The 23,293-nt window shown below is 36.6% G+C and overlaps 1 protein-coding gene across 3 annotated transcripts in view; it reads right to left on the bottom strand.

Moving 5' to 3' along the window:
* The window catches only part of MBOAT2 (membrane bound O-acyltransferase domain containing 2), a 92,446-nt gene that overhangs the window by 6,817 nt on the left and 62,336 nt on the right, over window positions 1-23,293 (bottom strand). For all 3 annotated transcript variants that reach the window (XM_064412004.1, XM_064412002.1, XM_064412003.1), the window contains 7 exons: window positions 17,156-17,210; window positions 16,175-16,358; window positions 10,319-10,511; window positions 7,897-8,000; window positions 7,487-7,551; window positions 2,704-2,836; window positions 65-216 (listed from right to left, as the gene is read on the bottom strand). In XM_064412004.1, coding sequence (XP_064268074.1) covers window positions 65-216; window positions 2,704-2,836; window positions 7,487-7,551; window positions 7,897-8,000; window positions 10,319-10,511; window positions 16,175-16,358; window positions 17,156-17,210 — 886 coding nt within the window. The remainder of the gene's footprint in view (window positions 1-64; window positions 217-2,703; window positions 2,837-7,486; window positions 7,552-7,896; window positions 8,001-10,318; window positions 10,512-16,174; window positions 16,359-17,155; window positions 17,211-23,293) is intronic.

The raw sequence follows: 23,293 nt of genomic DNA, 5'->3' as shown, positions 1-23,293 counted from the left end.
CGTCTGTGACCGAAAATACTTCTATTCCAAGTGAAAGAAAAGGAAACAGGTAGAACTTGCTTACCTGTAAAAGGTGAAAGAGGGTTTTACAGAGAGCAGTACAAATGGCACAACCGTGTAACTTATTGCTGCTTGAGTTGCCATCCATGTTACAATATCATAACACAGTTTAACAGCAGGAGATTCAACAAAATAGTGTCTGATATTGTTTCTTATCTGAAAAAGCAGGTAATACAAGTTAGCTGAGGAATAAACTCTGAGAGCTCAATTTGTTGCATTGACACAAAAGTCATAGGATGAATTTACGTGCTACAGTTTGGTCAAATATCTTTGAACTATTCAAAATGCCTATCAACTTCAAGAAGAATTGGCTCAAATTCCCTGCAATTCATTGAGCATGGGAATTTAAGCATTTATTAATTTAGACAGAATTTAAGTAAATTAATCCTACACTAAATCCAATGCAAATTTGCACTGCTTGTCTGAATGAGGAAGACATTGTATTCTATCAAGCCATTCTGTAAATATAGAGGGTTGGAGTAAGTGAAGGCCAGAATGTTTCTGACAAAAGCTTCTACAAAGTAAGTCATTTTCATACACTAGTTAATAAAATATATTTTAAGGATAGTAGGATATATATCAGAATATACAAAATATCAGTTCTAATTATATATTTCAGGAGTCTTAACTTCAAGTTAAGTGGGATCAATCAAGTGGGATTACTACAAAATTACTCAAATTTCTAAGCTGAATCTTCTTTTGTTCCAAAATTCTGCTCAAAAGATTTAATACCAGATGTATTTAAAAGACCCAATTCCAAATCCCACATAGGGTTGGGTTCAGTTTTATTTAAGTCTATAATTGTAAAGACATCAGTAAATCTTTGCCTCTCTTTCCTTTGACTGAACTGTTATCCTTGCTCACACTCTTACATGCTGACAAACCAAGATGGGCTCAACTCAGCCTTTGACCCCAACTTGATACCACAGTTGCCACCTCCCAGTCACCTGCACTGAAGCAGTGCTCTCTGTAAAAAAGCTGCACACAAGAGTACACCATTCAGCTTCCTTAACCCTCAGTTTCTTTAGAACTCCTCGTTCCAAGGAACATATCCACAGCTAGATCCTGCTGATTTAATTGTTTACATTAAAAACCCTTTTTGACCCTCCTAGTTCTTCTTCTTCTTAATTGCCCTGTAGATACCACATTCCCACTCAGTCTTTTCTCAGTTAAGCTAAGTCAAACAAGTAATTCTAGCTACATACCCTTCATTCTGCCATCTCCCTCTAGTTATTCCTATGGTCACATGCAAGGACTTGTTCCTGAGTTCTGTAGAACCCAGATGAAGCTTCACAAAATTTCTTGTAATCTTGTATTTTAGGACTTGGAGAACAACTTTTAACACAAATCTATGGCTGCCACTAGTAAACACCCGGTTATGAAATCTGTAATGATTAAAGGCAGTAAAATAAGTTGGGTACATGCTTAGGCATAGCAGAACAAAGTGTGGATCACTGTTGCCAAACTTTGCAGTTAAAGGCTAGTAGAGTTAAATAACAAATATGCTCTAACATATCTTAGTTAATATTAAGTACCTGTTGGTACAGAAACTGAAAACATTTTTTTACTAGCCTATTGATAGATACATAGGAAACATGAATACAATATAGTCTAGCCCAGGATGAAGGGCAGTGAGCACTCCAATTTACTGGACTCATCTCACTAAGTAAACAACTTTTATCTGTGAACTGTCCCAGAACCTTGGCTTTTGCTCCAGCCCCTGGCTGACAAATGTAAAAAGTTCCCTGTGATAGATCTGGAAGTAGAAGAAAGCTGTATCTATTGTAAAGAAAGGAGTCAGTTCTGTCAAACTAGGACTATACCCATATCTTGTGAAAAAAAGAGAAGCATTTGTTTTATTGATGTAGTAGCAATCTAAATCTGAAGCACTACCTTCCCCTAGCTATTACAGCAACCACAGAGCAGTCTGCTTCATTTCTCACCCCCCTGGTTCTTTCAACAAAAAAGTGTTGCTATGCTGCTCTGCTCTGATGTGCAATTTGCTCCTCTTTTCCACTGACTGACTGATAAACCTGTCTCTGTTCTCACACAGCTTTCTCAGGCAGAACAGTGAGAGATTTCTTGGCAGATTTGCTGTCTCCATATGGTTGTGAATAGCAACTGCAAAAGCTTGTTAATGTGACTGCACTACTGGCTGGCCAACTTGAAATAGTAACTGCACTAGAGATTTTTATGCGCTGCTTGGGGGGAAACATTCTTTAGTTATCATCCTTACAATAGTACTGGAGAGAAATTAGAGATGAGGAAGACCCTAGAAATATACAGCATTGACACCCAAATTTTAAGCTACTCATCATCACTGATTTTTTTCAAAATTATTTTAGATAACATCAACCTGTTCAGCATGCTATAGTACCATGCTAACAGTTAATACAGAGGAAGAGCTTCCACAAAATATACAAAGGTCCTACAAAAATGTTATGGGCTGTGTATAGTCTTGTTTGTTTCCACCAATCAAACCCTCCTTTTCACTAATCATTCCCATTGTTCTCATAAGTAAAAAAAGTAAACACCACTATCAGACAGATTGTGTATCAACAGTAAAAGGCATTCGTGGAGCAATGAACATGATCAATTTGCTTTTACAAAACTTATTTAAGAAGATACTTGGTTGGTACTTACAGCTCGTGCTGCTAATGTCATTAGTACTCCTGTTAAAAATGTTAAATAATATCCTGGATAAACACCATGCCAGATGGCAGAAAGAATGAAGGTTTGGATCGTTGGGCTGAAGGTAGCTCGCTCATAGCACACTCTAGCAAGTCAGAAACAATTCAAGGTAAGTAACATGAAACAAATCACCCAGTCTTCCCAGCTATCATTTATACTTTTACCAGTTTTATCTCCAACAAAGAAGTTTCAATGCAATTGCAGTTTTCTATTATTTAATAATGTTGTCACTATATTATGGCTTACAAAAAATACTCAAAGGCATGCACAGCTCCTGATTCCAGCCCTCAGTGCTAAACTTGTGCTCAGTGCCATCATACATTGTCCTTATTCCTAATGAAGTGATGCACAAGCATTCAAAGACGAGTTTTGGCATTAATAAGGGATCTTGAGCCATCAAAGAATGTGTTTGAAAAGCTGCACTGGAAGGCACAAACCACCGCCAGATCCTTGGGATGAGTCAGGTATGTTTTCCATAAAATAAGAGCAGCCTATAGGAACAGGGGAAAACAAATAACTACCTTCAATTTTGAATAATAAAGAAACTACAGTTGAAAAGGTGTCTGTGTGACACAATTAGCTGAACATGACAATGAAATTGTAATAAATTCTCTAGTGCTGAGAGAGTATTAAATAAGGAGAATGCTGAACTCTGTGTTATTTTAAAATTGAGACTCTGAATTACTAGGCAAGGTCCTATAATAAGGAATTCTAGAAGGAAGAAGGGAAAAAGGAATCCAAGAAAGGTGGTTTCTAGAAGACAACATTATATGACACAATGACAAACCATCATGATGTGGAAGAATGATAGGAAACATGGTAAAGTCCTGATATGGCTTCATCAAGAGTTCTTTAAGGCCTTTAATGATCTGAAAACCAAAAAAGCAATAGGAAATATGGAAACAGATACAAACTAACAAAGCAAAAATAAACACCACATACAAATCTATGGCTAACATACAAGAATGAGTTTTAACTAAAAAGGCTATAGACATGAATACGTAAAAAGGTTTTATAACCACACAGCAAGTAACAGAGAAAGAGAAGAGAAAGCACATCTGTTATTCAAAGATGACAAGCTAATAATACCAAGAGCCACAACATCCACTACCAATCTAACTACTTTACTGCAACTTCTACATAAAGATTACTGAAACCTACTCATGTAGTCTATGTTGAAGAACAGAAGGTAAAAAGACAGGATCTGAATAGGGAAAGATTAAAAGTGTAATTTTCTAATTTATTTTAGTCAAATAGATGTGGTAAGTTTTATCTTATGAGGTCTTCAGTGGGAGATGTGCACAACCACCTCCTACTAAAGGGCTTCACTCACAGTGGCAATTAAGATGAGAACATGGGGCTGGCCTAATACTTAAAACTGTCTGGGGTCATTTCCCAGAACAGGTCACATTAAAGAGGAAACCAACATTGGCCAGGCTGAATAGTAAATAGAGATATTTTTGACAAAGAATCTATCAGCCTCAGGAGTAGCAAAGCATTGGGAAAATGTGCACTGAGTCAGAGAGACATCTTAGAGCAAAATACTTTTCATCAAGACCTCATCTGACACTGCCACAAGTCACCCCACCAACACAATGACCTCTGTCTTGGCCAAGACAGAGCATCCCTGGTAGACACAGAGTAGCTGCATCCAGACAGGGGCCTGTCAGTGCAGTGCACCATGCCAGGGAGCAGTGTCTCATCCCTGGCAGCTGCAGGCAAATGGATTTGTGCCAGGCTTTCCTAGGGGGTACGTGAAATCACCAGATTCACACCAAGCTGGAGCACCCACATCTCCCACAGGCAGTGCATGCAAGCAGGGTTTTGTATCCCATCCATGCTCAGGAGAGGAGGTGCAGTTTGCATGTAATTGTGTACCTACATGTGTGCTTTTTAATCTGCTTGAGATTAGTTGCAGAAGAGTGTTTAAAAATGTTTATTACACCAAAGCACTAAAGACATATGAAATGTTATGTTTTCTAATACTGCTATTATTTCTTAATGTATATGACTGCTGGCTAATTACATCTCATTAATAAAGTGATACATGTCCTCAATCTTTATTTGATTTAAAGTACTGAAATTATCCCTGGAAAGCATTCAGGAGCAAACAAAACTTACTAAATTAACTAACTAAATATCAGTTGTATTAATGCAAGTGAGGCAAAACAGAACAAAAAAATTCCTCACATTTCAATTTCAAAGAGTAAAAGTAAACTTAAATGCTTCCATGGATTTAGCAATAATAAATCAAGTTCAAATGCTTCATTTGACAATCCTAGAAACAAATGAAGGAAATACGGTCATCACAACAGGTTGAGAAAATCTTTTCAAATATAGGTGGTTCAGGTTATCCATAATGCTCTAAAAGTGGGAAGATGCATCAACTGTTCAGCAAGGTACTGTCTTCAGTCTGGTTCTATGATTTCTTTACTAACTTAGGTGGTAGACTGAGAAGTATTTCTTCCACCTTGTCTTCCCTTCCTTTTTGAGGTGGAAGGTGGGATGGACAAGATGGCGCTGTTTTCTTAGTAGAGAGCACTAGAATCCAAAATTATCTTGGCAAACTTGAAGGATGTTCTGAAATCAACAAGATGAAGTCCAAAGCATAGAACATCTAACAAGAGAAGTGGAAGACACAAACCAGTACCATTCCTCTAACATTACTCAAAAAGTGTAGCTGAGTATGAAACACTGAATATCAGCTAAGCATGAATCAACAGTAGATTGCTGCTGTAAAAAGGACAGATAACACCCTTTCTAATACATCACCGTATTATCCAAAGAAAATAATTATAATTAATCCATTCAAATTAATCTTCTCTGCCTCTAAAAAGCCAGGGAAAAATCTTGAAGGTCTTAGCAGAAGTACTACATCTACTCTAAGAAGACAGGAGGTTTGGAAAGATGTCAGAATTGAAAAACAAGAACCACAAAGGTTTTGCAAACATGACCAAAGACAAATGGGATGAGATGGTTTCTTTGGAAAAGAGAAAGAACGGGCTGAGAGGAACATAACAGCTTTCCCAGCCAGGAAACATTTTAATGCTATATATTGTTGATATATGCTACTATGTAAATATCTATTTTAACTCACATGCTTGTAACAATAATGCCTTTAAATTGCTGTATACCATGATCTACATTAAATATTTATTAAACCTATCTGTGATCTGTAGCTCCATTAACTGTGTTTTTTACAAGTTTGTTTTTACACACAATCAGGCTTTAACTGATGGTTCTGTTTCTACGATTTTCAGAAAAGAACAGAACAAATGCTAATGTCTGGTATTCCATGTGAGATAAATAGATGAAGTTTTAGGTACTTCTATAAAGGGTAAAAAAAGGGAGTTATTAAAAGTGGATGTTTAAAGTAATCCGTGAGTTTGTCCTCTATGCAAATTGTTGGAGCATTGCAACTAACCAAATGATTAGTAACAAAATATACACTCAACAAGTATACATTCTCTACCACTATTTATGGACCTATTTTACTGGCAACAAAACTTTCACAGAACATCCACCTTTCACTTTGATAGAATCAATTTACACCATCCCCAAGGATTCCTTTATTATTGTTTTAAAAAACACTTATTAAAAGAGATGCTTTAATTTTTCTTCAATCTTTTTTTATCATCACCCTAACCAATTGACTTTTTTTTCTTTCAATTTTTAACAGAAATATTATGCTTCTTCACTAATAATTTTTGTTTAGAATCATTCTGTTTAGGAGATCGAAAGTTTGCTGAAATATAACCTTTTCCTATTATGTTTTAATACTGTAAACTTCTGTTCTCTAAATCAAAACAGCTAAATTACTTATTTGGTTTCTGAAATGCTACATTTCAATACCTGCAAATATTCAATTTTTTGTTGACTGCCCTAGCAATAGATTCCATTGACTATTGAGCCAACCAGAATAATCACACAAAATTCAATTTCTATTTTAAACTGGGTGAGCAAAATATTTAGGGATGAAATTATGGAAGAAAGAGAAAATACTATGAAGAAATTTGATGGAAGAGACATCCAGTTGCCAGCTATCCTAGAATAAGAGGTAAGTTCCAAGACAGGGTCTCAGTTAACTTGTACTTGTGGATTGGAGATCAACTCAACAGTCTGACTGGAAGAAGGGAAACAACACCCATGAGCTACTCAAGAACACTTCTACTTTCTCCTCACCACAAAGAAGCAGGATGATGTAATTCCCAGGGCACTGTACCTGTTCCCCAGGCAAGGAAAAAGAGTGCAGCTAAGAGAGAGTCATTTGGAACTTTTGCTGACAGCACATTGTAGGGTTTGATGCCTGTCATACACTCACAATGGAAGGAGCACAGAAAGTTCTCTCACAGAACATATGGAAATTCCTCTATCACTCTGTGGCTCAAAGTCATGCAGAGCCTTCACAGGCTGAGATGGACACTTTGCCTGCTGCTCTCAGCAACGTGCACTGGCTGAATGCTAAGGGAGGGAAAAAAGACACCTCCACAGATTAACAGTTTTAGGTTCCCTATGGCATGTGAAGAAAAACAGATTCTATCATAACCTCATAGTTTACACTTAGAGAGAAGTCCTAAACTCAGAGGCTTTACTTCAAGTATTACAAGAAGAATCTCCTGCACAGTTGCTAAACAAGTGATGTTTTGTGGGAGTTAGCTTCAAATGTTATACCATCTTCAAAGAAATATTTATCTCAGAAACTTCAGAAAAAAAAATTCCTTTAAGAAACAAATACCTTTTGAGCCAAAGAGCTGTTTGGATATTCCAGTTATCAAGAAACATCTTGAAACTTGTGGAAAACTGTAAAGTGAAACAAACCAATTATTTCCATAATTGCAGAGTATCACAACGTGTTTCGTAATTCTTGTGTATAAATTATAAACCCTCCCACCCACATTTGTGATGAGTTGAATAAATTATTTACTCAACTACTTCTAACCACAGAATATTTTGGAAGTCAATTGCCAAGTAGAACATGTTCAAAACAGACTATTTCCCACCCTTTTATAAAGGTGTGAACACATAATTTTTGACTTACAACATATTCACTATCTAAAGGAACAAATGTGTAGGAAAAGTTACTGAAATTAAGAGGAACTACCTACATGGGCATGTGGGGTTTTTTTTAAACAATCAGAGACAAACCTCTATTTGCTGGATTCTCAGATTTGATATTAGATCCCAACGTGTACCTCCGTTTTTATCGTAGCCTCTAAAACCAAACCCCGCTGCATTATTAATTGCATCTGCTGCAATGAGACAAGAAGAAACAAATTAATTATAAACTGTATTACAAATTGTGCATCACACAATATGTAGTTTGTTAAAAACATTTATCGCGTTTTAAAGAATAAGTTTATTTTTTCTTTTAAATACTGACGATCACTTGAACAAACAGAAAACAATCCAAGCAACACTAGCTTCCAATTCAAAAACTCACACAAAAGCATAAGAATGAGAGGTAGCACTAGCTACTTCACAGTACAGATGTTCCCTGTCTCCCATACCACCTACTTAGACTTGCTTGAGCAATCAGACAGAAAAACAAACTCAATGAGATGTATCAAGACTACAAAAGCTGGTTGTAATGATTTGAAACAGCAGCTCAATGTTCATATGCATGTCTTTGGTCTTCATTATGCAGCAACAGTGATGCTTAAAGCATAAAGATTAAATTGTGTGATTCCCTCCATGCAGGTGCACATTCACAGCACCCCATGGAGAGCAGCACAAACCTCACAGACAAAACCAGTAATTTTCTAAGGAATGCAGAGCTCGTCAAACTTCCACTAATGGCACAAGGCCACTGTTACAACACCTTTGAATGTGAAGTATTTACAGTTCATGTCAAAGGCCAGATGTTCCAAGCAAACAATATTTTTCCCAAGGAGAAAAAGCTGCTACTGTCATCTGGACTATGCAGGAAAATACAAGGGACCTCTACTGCCTGTCAGTGTCATTAATCAGCTTTGTCTGAGCTTTGTTAGTTCAGACACTAACATTTCCTCAACTGTATTTTCCAAGTTAGGATGGCCACACACAAGGAAATTACATGTCTTTAATTTGTAATATATTTACTTCCTTATGAAATTTCTTTTAAAAACATGTTTGAAAGTAACAAAATTTGCTGCCTTACATCTGATGTTGCTATGCCAACTTCAAATACTGGGCAATAGTTTCACGCTCAATTAGAAACAGCTGGAGACAAAAACTCCATAATCTTTTGCAAGCTAGAATGCAAAGACTGTAACTAAAGTACTCGTTTTATTAACTAGCATTTTAGTATTCATTTTAAGCAATTAATTTCATTAACACTTTTTTTTTTAAGTGTAAAGAACAGTAATGTACAACTCAAAGATGTCACATCCAGTAAAACTGTTGAAGCCCCTCACATTCTACTCCTACCATTATAAGTTTAGATGAGACAAAGTGGAAGGAAGAAGGCTAACAAACTAGAAGTACAGAGTTGGCATAGTTTATTTTCTTTGGTATTTACCAGAGGAATGCTAACTCTACACTGCCAGCAAGTGCACAAAGAGGAATCCACCTGAAGTATTAAAGGCAAAAAAAAGCCCAACTGAAATTATTCGCTTTTCAGATGACAACTACTATTTATAGATGATGATATGGCTGTACAAGAGCATAATATTCAAAAGTATTTCCACAACAAGCCTCAGAACTACTATACCCAGACAAGCTGAAAGCATTTAATTCATTGACCAGGAATTAAACCAGCAGCTGTAAATGAGTCATGCTGCTCTGCTACCCTAAAGCTTTCTTTACTGCATTGTTCCCACAGATTTTCTCTCAAAAGAACTATCAGACAAATATGTAAAACTGGAGAGGAGAAGGAAGCTGATGAAATCTGTTGTGTGAGCCACTTTCAAGATGTCAGCTTACTGAAATAAAGCATCTTCCTGTTGTACATGTTGTTTTTTTACAAGTAACATGAAGGGAAATGCAAAATATTCTTTAAACTGTATAATCTGTTCAAGTGTCTTCAATAAGTTACGAAGCATGTTATCCCACCAGTCATTCAAACTTTTAGTAAACAAAGGCTAAAACTGAAGTGTCACTCATCAAATTCTGAAAATGCCACCTACTATTACAACAGTATCGTGTACCTGAACTCCAAATTATTAATTTTCCTTTGCAATTGAATAACATCAAGCAAATTACTGATAACTAACCACAGAAAGAGGTTAAAATTAACTTTCAAGATATGCCAAAAATAAAGGTACCAAAATAAATTTTTAAAAAACACAAACAGAAGGATTGTACATCAGACTAGATGTACTACTATTTTTTTCTTTTTTTAAAGTTACTATTCCTTGAAACACTATCACTCAACAAAAAGAGAGTGATCACTTCTCAAAAAGAGAGATACTATTCAATGTACTGAATCCTTTGAAAGACTTAAATGCAATCAGGTCTTCCTAAAGCCTCAAGAGGGCACTGGCACTTTTTAATACACACTTAAGTGTGCACGTCTCAGATGACTCTCAGTACTCTCACATACTCATCAATGCTCCTTCTTTTATTATTATATTTTTAAACATATACTTACCTAAAGTCCATGCAAAATAATACTTGGGTCTGGCAGCCATAAGAGACACATACAGGTAGAAAAACCTTACAGGCCATGATGCTGTAGCTCTGAAGTTATCATCAATGTTGTATTCCACAGGCAAAGTTTTTGTAATAGTCATGTGGAAGAGTAAGGACAGTCCACAGATCAAGAGCTTCTGTGCCACAGCTATCTGAAAATTTAAGAGAGATTCTGTAAGCTTCATTTTTTTATCTTTTGGAAACAAAGGAAAGTTATAATCTTCCTTCCCTATACAGACATATACATACATTAATTTTTCAGTAATATATACTGGCAACTTTAAAATAGGTTATTAAAAAAATCTCTGTTTTACAGAGACTCAAGGAATATTGTTATATTGATCAAGTTGTGAGCATCACTTCCCATGGCCAGCACAATAAATCCAGTCTGAGTACAGTGAGTCTCTAAAAGCCAGAGGACCTTTTTCAAGTCACTTTGTTTTTCTTATTTTCTTGTCAAATTACTGAAGCAATTAAATTGCTAAGACATTGTAACACAAAACATATAATCTAGGACAAAGTAAGATTATTACTGCAGAGATTCCAGAACAATGGCAAAACTTCAGTTTCTTTTCAGGACCCTTTGGCATAATGCAGGTGTTCAATTTCTGCCCAACTCAATACATCAATCATCTCTGTTACATTATCAAAGCATTTAAATTTTAAACCAACTAAAATACTGAAATGATTTATGAATTTCAGCCAATCAGTTCTAGATAGACCTGTTTTCCCAATCAGAGTAATCAATCTACAGTGGTACAAATAATATGCTCACAGATATGTCCAAGTGTGTTGTTCAGACAGGACCTACTCAAATTCTCTCAAAACTCAGCTTTGCTATAACCACCACAGCAAAGAGCAGGTATCTTAGTAGAACTTTTCAAAGGTTCTGTTATAAAATGCACAGAGCAATATATGCCTGACACTGGCTGCTCTAAGCCACCAGTCTGATTCACATCTGAAGGGCAGACAGCATGTTTTGTGAAAGATCCCAGTAACACACTAAAGCAAGCACCAACAAGAGCAGCTTGAGAGCTAATTCATTGAAATGTAATTTTCAAGCTTTTTTATTTTATGTAATCTCAATATTTAAACATTATTGTTTGAATTTACATTACAATGATACAGATACTAAACTCAACAAGAAAACAATCAATATACTTTTGTTTGAAGCATCTGAACAAAAATATAACCAGAATCTGTCTGTGCTGCTTCCAGTACACCCACCCAAGCTTTTAAAGATAACATCCTGCTTCACTGAGAGTTCAGCTCAACACCTAGTTCCAAAATAAAGGGCAATTTTTTTCCATGATACAGAATGGGGCAGTAAATGCCCAACTGAAAGCGCACACTTTGGCAAGACACAGAGTATCGAAGATTCACCCACTTGCACAGATGTAAGAAGTGGTACAACTTGATCAAAGAATTAGACTTGGAAAAGCTGTAAAATAGTGAGGGTATTTTTGAATATTGCATATATTTCACTTGGCTCATCTCAGAGAGGATCAGGAATCCCAGCAATTTAAAATGAAACATCAGCCACATAATTCAGAAGGCAACTACCTATTAATGGTTAAAGCTGGTGCTTAATTATTTGTTTCTACTTGCTTTCTAATTAACTTCATTTTAATACTTTATTCTATTACAAGAGTTTAATGTGAAGAGCATTAATTTTCTAAAAGCATTCCTTTGTTATTCCAGAACTATTAATAATCTCTCTCTTTGCTACAGCAGCAGGAAAGTTCAGTTGGCTTAACACCTTCAGCATCTTCAATAGAAATGTATGTTCATAAAATCAGTTGCTACTAACAGTAATGAATCTTTAATTCTGGTATGCAGTATCTGACAAATGCAAAAGTCTGATATCTGTAAGTATCAGAAGGCACCACCCCAAGTTCTGAAGACATTTGCAAGGATTTAATTTTAAGGCCTAAGAAATAATTGCAAGTCATGTTCAATTCTGCAAGAGAAACAATACTTACAAGCTGGTAACAGTAACATGCAAGTTAAAACAGAAGTATGAATATATAAAATACGTTCTTTCCAACTGAACATGACCACAAAGTCTCAAAAAATGTTTTGGCCACTTATAATGTTATCTCTGTTCAAAGACCTGCTTTGTGCCACTGCCTCTATTTGCCAATTTTTCTGTTAGCAAACAGATGGCACTCACCTGCCTATTCAACACCAAATATGCTTTGTATTTCTCTGAAGGTTCTTAACTAAATTGTGGAGGTGAAAATACCTATTTTTTACAAAAGAGCATCAAGGTTTCAAGAAAATTTATTTTAAGAAAAAATAATGAACTCATACAGTACTCTGCCATAAACACAACTTTTTAATTTTTTTTAATTGCTCTACTTCACTCAATGATTATAAATCCCAGCATGCTGACAGCACTTACAGGGATCAGAATCAGGGATAACAGTGTCCTTGGAAAGCTGTGGTGGAAATAAATCTCCCACCTCTACAAAGCTGGGGAGCTGCTGTTTCCAGACTGGTTTAAGCAGAGTTTCTGAAGGCCAAGCCAAACACAGGCTGCAATGCAAAGGAGTCCTGCCCTCCCTCCACTCCTTCCCTGCAGATTTGGCTCCTGCTCCTTAGGCTGAGTCAGATTAGAGAAACAAATCAGATCAAAACCTAAATTTTTGGCATTTTGTGGGGAGGCATCTGTTGTGGGAAGGTGTGGTGGTATGTTTGGTAGGTTTTGGTGGTTTTTTGTTTTTTCATGACAAGTTATTTTCAGTCAAATCAAATTATCTGACTCAAACTACAACACTGTGCACTGAAACTAACAAAATCATTGTTCAATTTTTTAATTACCTGAAATTTACTGAAATGCATTTGGTAAAACATTCATTCACTTCCTATTACTTAACCTTCCATTGCCAAGGCATAGATGGGAAATCACTGAATTGCACAGTCACATAGGAGGGTTGGTCAATTTTTACAAGGATTAAGTAATTTGAAGTTTCATTTAATTTACTCTTTTAAGTTTTCAACATAGCAAAATAACTGTTCTGCTAAGGAATTAAAAGACAGTAAGATGCAAGATAACTTTGACCTCAGAAGAAGCACAAAAACCAAATTATTTTACAACAAAAAGGTAAAAAGACCTGTCTCATCCAGTTTTGATAAACAACTGGGCATACCTGTACAAAAATATGAAATATCATCGACACTGGGAAAGGAAGGAGGTACTTAAGCTAGAAGACAGTGCCAGGACAAAACTAGATGTGCATAAATTAGATGGGAATATAATTAGGTTGAAAGCTAGATACCTAATTGGAGAAAGGGGTTCAGAAGCAGCATTCTAATTGAAGAAATAAATGTAAAACACTCACAGAGCTCAGAAATTTTACCAATAAATTACTGCATAAACATGTATAACATTTAAAAATAGATTTTAAAAAGTAGAGTGGAATCTTCAAAAATTTTATTTGAATGAACTTGTTCTTGATTTGATAAAGAATCAGTACATAATACACAATATTAAACAGTATTAAAGCACATTATTCTGGAGAGGTTGGTACCTCAGACAAAAACTACAGATATTTAAGCAAGAACATTATAACCTGTAGGAAGATTCTGCATAATAAGCAAGAAAGCAGATATCTGCTGACAGGAATCTTGTATTTTAAGGGTAGCCATAATAAAAAGAAACTTACAAAGACAGATATTAATTTCTGAGAGTTGACACCACTTTGAGCACCAACAACTGATAGCTTGCAAAAAGGCACAATAGGAGGGATATAAGAAGTAAGTTTTAATATGGTGACTTGATTCATTTAACATGCAATGAACACAGCAAAAGTACTAATCCAAGTTAACATCATGCAGTCAACACACAGTATAGAGGAGGAGGCTGGCATGAACTACTTCAGTTATGTAATTGTATTTAACAAGAAATGAAACTTACTGTAACTCAGCTCAAGAATTCTTTTTTATTTATGACATTAACATTTGCTGATCCTCACTACATTTCAAATCTTTTTGAGTTACCTAAAAATTTATTATTCTTGAAATAATAACAATTTTAAAGTATTAATATAAAGTTAATGGTATTTAAACATACTTCTAGAACAAGACAAAGATTATTTTAATTGATACAGCAAATGCAGTAAAATTGTGTCATTCATCTTTCTCCAAAAGCACACAATACTCACTGGTGTTATAAAATGCAGCCAGATTTCTCTAACACCAGTTGGGAGATGAAGTATCAGGAGCATAAACAGCTTCTCTTTGTTTTTATGTCAAAAGCTAATGCAGCATAAATTGCAAAAGTTTCAAGCATCTTAAGAGCAAATAATTTTAAGGAAAACCACTTACCTGAAAGAAGAAACCGTCATAGGTTTATATTTATTTCTACTGATCTTGTCCATATTACTAGCAAGATTATGTGGTAAAAAGCCAGCAAGTCCTATCAGGCAATCAGTGGGTGTGTGTCCATTAGTACTGATACAGGCAGGCTTGGTTTACCTCCATTCATTTGCAATAATTTTACTACATAACAGTTTTCTGCAGAAATAGGATTTTAGTACACAAGACTTTACTGGGCCAAAACAACGTTTAGAAACAAAAGTGCCTGTGACTTTGTCAATACAACACATCAAAGCAGAGCATGGGCCCTGTGATGCTGATCTACACAAGGAATTCTCCGTGTCTTTCACCCTTCCTAACGTGTTCCACAGTTCAGTTGTGTGAGCTCATGTGCTCTGTCCATTTGTGGAGCTCCTTCAAGTGTCATCATCCTCCAGCCATGAGTTTAGATTCCAGTTGTGCAAGTTACTGCAATCACACAGGATGAGTAGAACGGAACATGCAAAGAGTCCTCACCCCCTTTCCAAGGATGGAAGTGGTTGGAGATGCCCCAAGTGGTTGGGATGCACTCCTGCTGGCCCAGCTGTGGGGCCATGACCTCTGATGGTAGGACAGGACAAGCAGATACATGTGGGAACGTCTCCATCTGCTCCAGCAACAGCTGGTCTCACAAGAGAAGCGGAACAAGGGCAACTGGTGCTGGAATTAGCAAAAGCCATCCATGTGAAGTGTTCCAATTGACCCCATGATAATTCTGCCTCTTATGTGAAGTAAGAATTATCTTAGGCACATGTAAATTTAAATGCCTGATACATTACTATTTAAGACAATATGAAAAGAGTGAAAAAATAATATTCAATACTCTAGGCATTAACCTAATTGGACTAAATTTTAAAAGTAACAAGTTTGTGAGCTTTTGATTTAAATTCAGGTCATACAATCTCTCCCGTAAGGCATGATCAACTGGATTATCTTCTCTATGTATTTGGTCTCTTCTCCAATAACAGACCAAAGGAAAAAAAAAAAACTTCCGTGTCTTGAAGTACTGTTCACAGTGTTATGGCTAGTACATCTTTTACTACACCTTCAGATCAAAATCCTTCTTTAATACCTCACTACATGACTGCAAACATGAAAAATGAAACTATTTATATTACTTTTTCAATTTGTTACATATGACTGGTTTTTTATGCACAGTATATGCTTTGAAGTGAACATGCATGAACAGTTTTAATTTAAAGATGGCTTTTTACCATATAAGCTTGTTAGAAAGCTCCAAATTAATCTGCTTTTATCCACAAGATCCAGACTGGAAACCATGGAGAAAACCTGCCTTTAAAAAATAAGCATATAACTTTTTGAACAGGGACCTATTCCGTTGATGAATGAACTCCAGATTCAGCTCAGCAGTTATGCCTGTAAATGAAGAGTGCAAACCAAGCTTTCCATGCAATGATTCCATAAGCATCAGCACTGCAAGAGTCATACAGCTTACATTTGGGGAAGGATCCGTTTGTTCATACTTTGTATCTTCCTTCCCATTTGCTTCAGACTGTTGCAGTTGGTATGATCTGCCTTCAATGAAAGTAATATAGTCTTTGTAAGAGCATAACGGGCCTGCCAGGATACCCATGAAATTACAGTTGTAACTTAAATACTCCAGTAGACTTGGCATGCGTCTGTAATTCAAAGACAAGCAACTCGTGAGATGGATTGTGTAGCTCTTCAGGATTTGCACAGTAGGAAAAGTCATACCCCAAGCTATTGCTCCCTCTAACTGCAGTAAATACCACATGGACAAGAGCAGTTTGTCTGTCTTTTGTTATCACAGCTTGAAACATTCTGCACACAGCATTTCTTTCCAGTCCATACTGGGCATTTTGAGACAGACCTCCTGAACTCTACTGAGTCTCTCCTTGCCCAGTAGAGGTGTTTGACTGAAGCTGAGCCCGAGGAAGGAAAAGGAAGGCTGTTTTCCTAAGTGCTTGTTCAGCTGTATAAAGTTCTCTATTTTTCCTTCAACAATTGAATCAATAAACAAAGGTTTGGGTTAACTGGCAATAATTTCAATTAAAGCAAATGTCTCAACATTCTCTTACCCAAAGCAACGTACTATTTTCAAGTGTCCTGGATAACAAACTGAGAAAAGCCAAGTTAAATACTGAAAACCAGAATTTAACAATGTTTCTTCATCAGCTACTTCATATGTGTATGAACTGTTTACTAGCCTCCAATATGGCATTCATTTGCATAGACTGCATAGAACTTAGAATGTTTTTTCTAAATAACTATAAAATCTACTCCTAGTGATATTTTTCAGACAAACAGGTGTACAAATTAAACTAAAAATATATAAAAACATGGATCTGTTTTATATGAGCTTGTAAACTCTGTCTTGAACCTGAGCTGTAGAAACTGCACAGAGCACTAAGAAAATACACAAAACATCCCCAAAGCAGAATGTCTGAAAGCCTACCTTACAGCCAAACACCTCTGTGATGGAGTCAAGTCTTCATTTTTCCGAAACATTCCTAGGGAAGAGGACAAGAAAAAGAAAAAAATAAAGAAAAGCTAAATCCCCCCACATTTTACTCAGCAGAACAAACCTCATGCTGCAATGTAATTTCTTAATGCCTCAAGCAATTTCAGAGCTATTATGTCACATAACATTTTTGCTGGAGTTAGATCAAACAATTCTTACTGAGAAAATTACAAACTTTCATATGTTCAGTTATATCCAGCGGTGCCTAAACGTGAAATCACGTGGATTTCAGGAAAGCATTAAGACAACTTGAAGAAAGTGTTAACAAAAACAATTCTCCTACATTAACTGAGACTTCAAAGTCTACAGGTTTTAAAATCCTTTATTTCCAATTCTGGAAACAGGACAAGCCCCAAAACATAGCCATTGTCATAGCCATAGTCACTGCAGTTTCAATGCATAAAAATATCACAGTCCAAGAGAGGTTTCAGCAATTGGAAACTTACAGAAGACCTCAAGAACAGCTTTGCACTGCAAGTAAAGGCTGTGACCAGGCTCCAGTGAAGCAGGCAAGGCAGTAAAGGGTGCCACAGCCTTTTTCCTGAGCACTAACAAGAAGCTCTAACCCCTGCTAGCAGAAGGGGGCAGTCCAAGGCTAAGTTCAGCATCCAGAGTGAGTTTACCTTCTTGCCTTATGTTGCTATTTCTGAAATGCTGGCAACCTATCCCTAAAAAATAGTCTTCAAAATCTGTACTCTCGTGAAAGAGAAAAGGAAAAAATAAGACTTTCAACATTTTCATTTATTATGAAATACACTAATTCAGGGAAACAAAAAAAGTAAGCTCTCTCCTTCTGACAGCCCTGGCTAATACCAGCCAGTCCTGCCTGCCACAACGACCACTTCAGCTCCTCCTGCAGCTTTCTCTAGTGGCTCAGACATGCCCACGTGCAGCCATTTCCTGCTGTTCATATGTGCATTTTTTCTTTGCCAATGCAAGTACTAAAAACTTTTATCCACATAGCTTCCTAAAGCAAATCAAATGCATGGGATCACACTTCAATTATCTTCCTCCATAGCAGTGCTTAAACCCAGCAGCCAATTTCTAATCAAGTCTGACAAAAGAGCAGGGCAATATAAATATGAAATCCTAATGTGCTTTACAAAAATAGGTGTTTCTATAGAAGATAGTCCTCCTGTCATAGAAAGGTTTCTTTCAGTCCCATTCCTTGATGCTAGTAAATCCACAGAGGGGAGCCCTTATACTTGATCCAAGGTAAGTTTCAACTGGAGCCAGGGTTTTTTTTTAGATATCAAAATCAGTCAGCCTTATGACAAAAAAAAAAAAAAAAAAGAGGAGCTGAGGGGAAGTAAAAGCTAATTTAATTATATGACTCATGGAAACACTTGTTGTCTACAAAGAAGAAAATTCTGTTGTCTTAGTGTGTGACTCCAGTGTGGCCATGATCTACACACACTTATGACTTCAAAACCACACATTAAGTCTTCAACAAAGCTGAGAATACACAGGGAGTTACCAACTTGCCACCTCCTCTCTTTCAATATGGCCTGGGAAAATGCCTTCCTTGGTCCTGATCCTTCACAGTCAAAAGTTATCTCCATTCAGACTCATTCAAGGCAAGAAACAGAAGAACAAATTACCACTCCCTAACTTCATGCACACCTTTGATGCCTGAGGTTTTAGCTTTTATATTTTCCAGATTCTGTGCTGCTTTAGTGTGTGGGTCTGGGCTTCATATTAGGGGATGGTGAGCTCTCTTCACAGAGTAGAGAGACAAAACAATTCCTTCTCTAGCTGGAGACCAAGGACAGCCAGCCCAGATCTCAGGCCTGAGAGCATAAACAACAGTGACTGAAGAGAGAAAAACAAGAAGGGACTTCATGGGCTAAAGTTGTACTTGAACAATTAGCTCCAATATGCAAAACTGGACCAGAACTTATAAAAGTGTGAGACCCCGTGCCTGGTCTCCCATTTGTGTGACCATTTTGGGTTCATCTTGGGTGTAGCCCTGGTTGGGCTCTTGTGCTGCCCAGGGGGTAACCATTGAGGCCTCCTAATAAATCCCTGCTTCATTCTTTAGCTCTGTCTAGCCTCTGTTCCAGGTCAGCCTTCACAAGGCATCACCTTCTCTTCCTTATCATTACATTTTCAAATCTTCTCCTTGGTTCTGTAGCAACAACTTTTATGCTGATAAAGGTACTGAATAAAAATGTGGAAGAAGCATTTTGAAAGATTCTGTAACCTGTAAGGCCATAATATTACAGTTCTCAGGTAGTGAATCTCTGAATTTAATACAAACAAATTTAACACAAAGACACCTATGGATGGATGTAGATCCCACCACATAGCTAGTGAATTGTCTCATACAGAGCCTTCAGCCTCTCACAGCCCACACAATGTAAACTGACTGGAGCAGGAGTTTCCTTTGCCATTATATTCCACATAAGTATTTTACCCTGAAGTCAGAAAGAGGAAACGATCCAAATGAACTTGCATAAAGCCAGATGGGTCACTAAATAAAGGTAATTAGTCAAATGAAATATTTCATGCTACAAACATGTGACAAAAAAGGAGGAAAGAACCTCAAACCTGAAATAGAAGAATCTAACCACTGAAATATGATCTGTGGTTTTGGAGAGGAAGAAGGAAAGAAATGGCCTATTTAAAACAGGTTTTAGTTATATACATACATATGAAGTCATTAAGGCCCAAATTGTGAGCAATGCCCTTGCTGTGTAAAACATACTGCATCCAAGTAAATACTGCACCCACCACTACTTTTTCATTTCCCTGTCTCACCAAGGTTTCCCTCCAGCCAGCAGATTCTTTGAGGTCAGGTTAGTGGATTTCCCTGTTTTGTTGGGTTTTTTTAAAATGCCTTCTCAGTGCCTTGAAGGCCCATTTATCATCTTAGCACAGCATGCAAGAACATGATGATCTCTGTCATACTCTTGAAAGCTTTCAGGAAGCTACCATTAAGATTTTTTAAATTACAGAAAAAAAACATGGAAAAGGTGCTCTTATATGGCTGCTTATTCAATATGAGATGAATTAATAAATACACATTGACTACTTCCCAGGCCATGGGAACACAGACCTGATAAACCACAGCTGTTCTCTACCTACTACACACTGGAGATGAAGAACTCCCACTTCAGCAGCACACTGCTGCTAGGGAACTCATGAGGTTTTGTAGCCTTCCTCTGGGTATTTTAAGAATTGCTTTCTTCTGTCCTAAAGCAAGAGACTACCACAACAACTGCAGCTCCTTCTTACTACCAAATCACACAGCAGAGATTAGAGAAAATGTATTTTATTGAACATCTGTTAGAGAGGTGAAACAATTTGGTCACTCAGCAACTGTAACTCATCATCTCATCTGTAAAGCAGGAAATACTCCTATGTTCCTTCCTTGGTAAAAGAATTATGTAAATCATCAGTAAAAAAATTTCCCAAGTGGTCTACATCATGAGGAAGTTCAGACTTTACATTCCTTCTCCAGAGCCCATACGCTAATGGAAACAAACCCAACACCCTTAGGCACACACCACTGTCCTGCCACACAGACTTTATTATAGGATACCATGACTGCTTCTGAGCTCTCACTACAACAGTGTTTACACATATATCATCCCAGCTTTGTGGTTAAACTTATCCACATTTGTATTTGTATGGAAATCTGGCTAATCAGTAACTAAAAATGCCTAGACATAGGATTACATATTAATAATAAACATAGATCCTATCAGACGCACTGTTGCAATTACAGTAAATTTTTGTAGTTCTGAAATGAATCACCAGCTGAGCCCAAATGCTTGTTGTTATTAAAACATTTTAAGATCCAAAGACAGACAACAACAGTTTTAGTTGTTATTACCACACCGGCAGCAACAAAGGCAAATAGGTAGAATGCCCACTGAGTAAAATTGAAAAAAAAAAACAAAAAAGCAAGAACATTTACAAGTCTTCATATAAAGAGAGCCATACAAGCAAAACACAGGCACAAAACTATACTTGAAAACTTAGAAGGGGAAAAATACAATATAATTCCTTTAACCACTAAGGACACATAAAAAAAATAATTTGGTAACTGATACTGAAATAATTAATCACCATACTGTCACTATCGTAACAGAGAGCACATTAAAAAAAAATAAAAATCAAGAAGTAAATGGAGACAGAGCATTAAAAGGAAATCCTAACCATCATAAGAAAGCAACAAGTTACCAAATAAAAACCCCAAAACAGCACCACACCATGGCAGTTTCACTGATATAATTAACAGAAATATTAGAAAGCAAAGTTTTTTGTTAAACAGCTGCAAATTTTTTGTTCTAAGAAAAATAAAACTCCCTTTTCTCCCTTAACTCTGTTATTCATCTGAAATGTCGCCTAAATAAATCTAAACCTTCACATAAAGAATTAATATGGACATCAACAGTTTCCAAATTACATTAAAACACTTTTGCCTTTAGAATATACATGTGAGATGCCAGGGGTAATCAGCAAAAGATACAAAGCAAATGTTAACACACTGACTACTCATTTTTGGCATTGCTCATTTGAGTGACAAGGAACTGCAAGGTCAGAACTATCAAAGACTGAAGTTCAAAATGTAGATCAGAATACATGAAAGGCATACTCCAAATCTCTTCAGGTGCAAGTCTGTGATCCATGCAAACTTCTGTAATGTTTGTATTATACAGCAAGCTTAAAGTACAGTACCACAGAATAGGCTGAATTGGAAGGGACCCCCAAGGATCATCAAGTCCAAATTGCATGCAATTTGCATTTTATTTCCCTGCTTAAAAAAATCCCTCACAGTAAAAGCATAAGGGTCTAACAGTTATAGGGGTAGCTGTTCTTTGTGTTAGGGATTCCATACCAGTTTTCAGCTTGGAATCAAGCATATCCACTTAGCTAGACAGACACTTGGATATGCAGCACGAGTGAGTGGCCTTTGTGGTACACTCACTTCACTCCAGGACCTTCAAATGAAACCAGCTGAAGACAACAAACGGGCTGCCATGGAAAGATCAAGTCCAGAAGGCTGGCCTTTACCAAAAACCAACCTAGCTACCACTGGAATCTTAAAGTTTACCAACAACTTCCAACACAGCATCTTTTTTTTCCAGCTGTTTATTTTCATTACACTCCTTAGATGTACTGGTAAAAAATGAGGGAAGAAAATAAAGTAACTGGTGTTTAATATAGCCAAGCTGATGTGACTAGAGGCTCAGAGTGCCATTAATCACTTAAAATTATTTGCAACATTATCTCCTCTCCTGTCCCTAGATCTCTAAGTAATTTCCAGTGGAAGCATGTACTTTTGTAGAGTGAACAAAAGCCCACTGACAGCAGGGCTTGTTTTCATTAATTTTTCATGAAGGATCCTTTTTAGGTTGTCTAAGATTAAAAAATTTTGCTTTAATGCAATCTTAGTCTCCCCTGCACATATTTTCTTATCATGCCATGACACCAGAGTATCAGCTGCTTCTGAAATCACACTGGTCACATCAGCTTTTGAAAGTCATGTTCACAGCTGCAACTGTGACCATCCAACTCGAGGAATCTGCTAAACTGCAGACACAACCAGAGAAATTTTTCCAATTTACTGTTAGTTACTACTCAAGGGCTGACAAAGAATTTAGAGGTCAATGAGGAACAAAATGTCAAGACTTACACTATAAAATCAGTGTATAAAGAAATCCAGAAGAAAATACAAATCATCTGAATTAATTAAAGTAGGAAAAAATCGAGTCTAGTTCATGATGAAAGTTAAGAATAGAGCTGACTAAATAAAACATTTGTCTCAAGATTGCCAGGAACACTCACGTGCTTGTTCCATACCACTACTCCACTATTTGTGCATGATGTCAGCAAATTCAGAATAGCTCTTTCCCCTAGCAAAATAATAGTAAGAGGAAGCATTCATGCTTGATACTAGAACTATTACTTCCTTATAATAACCTGCTTCCACTAACTTGTGTACTCTGTACTTCAGCTGATTATAGATTGCAAAATTACTGCTTCTGAATATATTTTCTCTGGAAGGTGAACATCAATGTCTTTGACCAACTAAATAATTATTTATTTTCATTCATACAAAAA

The sequence above is a fragment of the Passer domesticus genome, chromosome 3 (assembly GCF_036417665.1).
Source record: "Passer domesticus isolate bPasDom1 chromosome 3, bPasDom1.hap1, whole genome shotgun sequence".
Taxonomy (NCBI): Eukaryota; Metazoa; Chordata; class Aves; order Passeriformes; family Passeridae; genus Passer; species Passer domesticus.
Note: the sequence above shows the minus strand (reverse complement) of the source record. Positions and strands in the feature narration are given on the sequence as shown.